This window comes from Lactuca virosa, chromosome 1 (assembly GCF_052849685.1).
Source record: "Lactuca virosa cultivar CGN04683 chromosome 1, Lactuca_virosa_CGN04683_v6, whole genome shotgun sequence".
Classification (NCBI taxonomy): domain Eukaryota; kingdom Viridiplantae; phylum Streptophyta; class Magnoliopsida; order Asterales; family Asteraceae; genus Lactuca; species Lactuca virosa.
In genome coordinates, this window is record NC_136426.1 from 3,361,838 (window position 1) to 3,364,973 (window position 3,136).

Consider the following 3,136-nt stretch of genomic DNA (forward strand, 5'->3'; position numbering starts at 1 on the left):
CCTTCACTTTGGAGTCTCCCGTCATGCCGAACTTGGACAGTAAGGTCTTCGTGTATGCTTCTTGATTTATGAAAATGCCTTCTGGTCCCTGTCTTATATTCAAGCCAATGAAAAAGTTAATCGGACCCATAGAGCTCATCTCAAATTTAGTTTCCATTAACTTTTTGAATTTAGCTGTTAAGCTAGGATTCGTAGAGCCAAAGATGATGTCATCGACATAAATTTGGACGATCATTAAGTGGGCACCCTCTTTCTTGCGAAAGAAGTTTGGGTCAACCGAACCTTGTTTAAATTTGGACATTTTAAGGAAGCGAGTAAGAGTTTCATACCAGGCTCTTGGAGCTTGCTTCAGACCATAGACTGCCTTGTCAAATATATAGCAGTGATCTGATACTTCTCATTCACAAAACCTGGTGGTTGTTCCACGTATACGTTCTCTTCTAATTCTCCATTTAAGAAAGCACACTTAACATCCATTTGAAATAATTCGAAGTTCTTGTGCGTTGCATATGCCAAGAAGATGAGAACGGATTCCAACCTTGCAACATGAGCGAAGGTTTCTTCATAGTCGATGCCTTCTTCCTGACAGTATCCCTAAACCACTAGTCACGCTTTGTTCCTTATAACATTGCCTTCTTTGTCCATTTTGTTGCGAAACACCCGTTTCAGACCAACCACAGATGCATCCTTTGGAGGTGGAATCAGTCTCCAAACCTTATTTCTTTCGAACTCATTGAGATCATCTTTCATTGTCTGTACCCAATCAGAGTGATCGAGAGCGGTATTGATAGTTTTAGGTTCTATCTTGGAGACGAACGAATTAAACATGCAGTATTCCACTTGAGAGAATAAAGCAGTATGTTTCGCTTTTAGTTGAGATCTTTTAAGAACTCCTGCAGATGATTCACCAATCACTTGTGTTTTTGGATGATCTTTGGTCCATTTCGTTAGTGGAGGGTAATTTGGATCATAAGATGGATCTAGTTCAGGATTCACATCTTTGAATTCAGATTGAACATCCGAATCGTCATTCGCATGCTTATTCTCCCCCTCGAATGACGAGTGGTCCTCTTTTTCAGAAATTGAGGTATCTCCTATGAGTGGAGGTTCAAGAGATATTGTGGGAAGTGAGTCATTCGAATCAGAGGGCGGATCCAAAGAAAAAGACGAAGTGTAACCCTCATCTGGTGATGAAATGTTCGTTTCCTGTGGACTAGGTTGCTCCCCCTGAGGACTTGCATTGGAGTTAGAGTTCTCCCCCTGGAATATAGTGCTCGTGTCTTGAGGCAGGTTCGTTGATGATGGCTGCTTGTTCATGTTGTTCGCAGCGTCATCAATTATCTTTGCTAATTCGTCTACCTTATTATCAGCTGCCTTTGCTTCAGATGTGATGGCCTTCTCAGGTTCGTCAAATAGAAGCATGAATTCTTCATAGAGATTGGCCGATGGAATGGTCGCTTGGTTCGATTGAGGAAATATCTCTTTAGCTTGACTATCATTCGCTTGTGTCTTCTTTAAGTAATTGTCATTGAACGTGACATAATAGGTTTCTTCAATCTTTTTGGATCGTTTGTTTAGAACCCTATATGCTTTCGACGTAAGCGAATATCCCACAAAAATGCCTTCATCAGCCTTTGCATCAAACTTATTCTGTTATTCCTTTGAGTTGAAAATGAAATACCTGAAACCGAAAACGTGGAAGAACTTGACGTTAGGTTTTCGCTTATTGATGATTTCATAGGGAGTGACAGCGAATCTTTTATTAAGAAGCGACACGTTTTATGTAAAGCAAGCGGTAGCAATGGCATCAGCCCAGAAGTAAAGAGGCAGTGATGCGAATGAAAGCATGGTCCTGGCTGATTCACACAACGAACAGTTTCTCCTTTCAACGACCCCGTTTTGCTGTGGAGTATACGGAGCAGAAAAGTTGTGAGATACTCCCTTATCAGTGAGAAATGCATCGAACGCTTGGTTCTTAAATTCCATACCATTATCTCTTCGAACATTGCGAACCACCTTTCGCAGTTGTAACTCAATCTGCTTGATAAAGTCTTGGAGCTTAGGAGTTGCTTCAGATTTCTGCTTAAGAAAGAACACCCAAGTGAAACGAGAAAAATCATCTACAATTATGAGAATATATTTGTTGCCCCCGATACTTTTGATTGCAGATGGGCCACAAAGATCGATGTGAAGCAGTTCGAGTGGCTCAAGAACCTTCGTGTTCACTATAGTTGGATGACTTTTCCTGCTTTGCTTCCCCATTTCGCAGGCGGCACAGAGATGATCATTGTCATATTTCAAGAGAGGAAGACCCCACACGTGGTCACCAAGAACTAGCTTGTTGATATCTTTGAAGTTGAGGTGCGAAAGTCTCCTATGCCACAACCAACTATCGTCTAAAGCACCTTTAGTGAGTAGACGGATAGAAGGCTTCCCTCGTATCGAATTTATATTCAATGGATACATCTCGCCTTTGCGTTTGATTTAAGCAACACTGTTTTTGACTTCTTTTCAATAATTTCAGATCCTTCATCGTCAAACGTGACCTTTAACCCAGTACCAACTACTAAATGCGAAACACTTATTAAGTTGTGTTGTAGTCCTTCAACATAAGCCACTTTGCGAATTGAGAATTCGTCATTCCTTATCATGCCATATCCTTTTATTTCACCAAGCGCATTGTTACCAAACTTCACGAGACCCCCATTCTTCAGTTCCCTGTATTCTCTCAACTCCTCTCTTCTTCCTGTCATGTGACGCGAACAGCCACTGTCGATATACCATTCAGTGTCAAACTGTTCGTCACGTATAATTTGCAAAAATTAAGCAGATTTAGGAACCCAAAGGTGTTTGGGTCCTTGTGAGCCTTTTACAACAACAGGATAAGTAATAGAGGGATCAAACATAAAAGTTTGTTTTATTAAGGTTGTTTGATCTTTCTTCTTTAATGTGAAAACCTTGATACGATTATCTTTCTGGTTCGTTTCTTTCAAGTTAGTTTGTTTTTGTTTTTGTTTGTTTTTAATTTGATTTTTAACAAACGTTCGCTCTTCATTCTTATATCTAAAAGGAATGTGGGACTTTGAAACAATCTTCGCCTTCCCTTTATCGTGTGGCGAGGAGGTGGAAGAGTGCA

The 3,136-nt window shown here is 40.5% G+C and overlaps 1 protein-coding gene across 1 annotated transcript; it reads right to left on the reverse strand.

Moving 5' to 3' along the window:
- Nucleotides 1-606: 606 nt before the first annotated feature.
- LOC145169379 (uncharacterized) lies at nucleotides 607-2,753 on the reverse strand. Its single transcript, XM_079087956.1, has 4 exons — nucleotides 2,472-2,753; nucleotides 1,875-2,079; nucleotides 997-1,622; nucleotides 607-753 (listed from the first exon to the last, which is right to left on the reverse strand). Exons 1-4 carry the CDS (start codon nucleotides 2,751-2,753, stop codon nucleotides 607-609), a joined length of 1,260 nt encoding a protein of 419 aa, XP_078944082.1.
- Nucleotides 2,754-3,136: the final 383 nt, after the last annotated feature.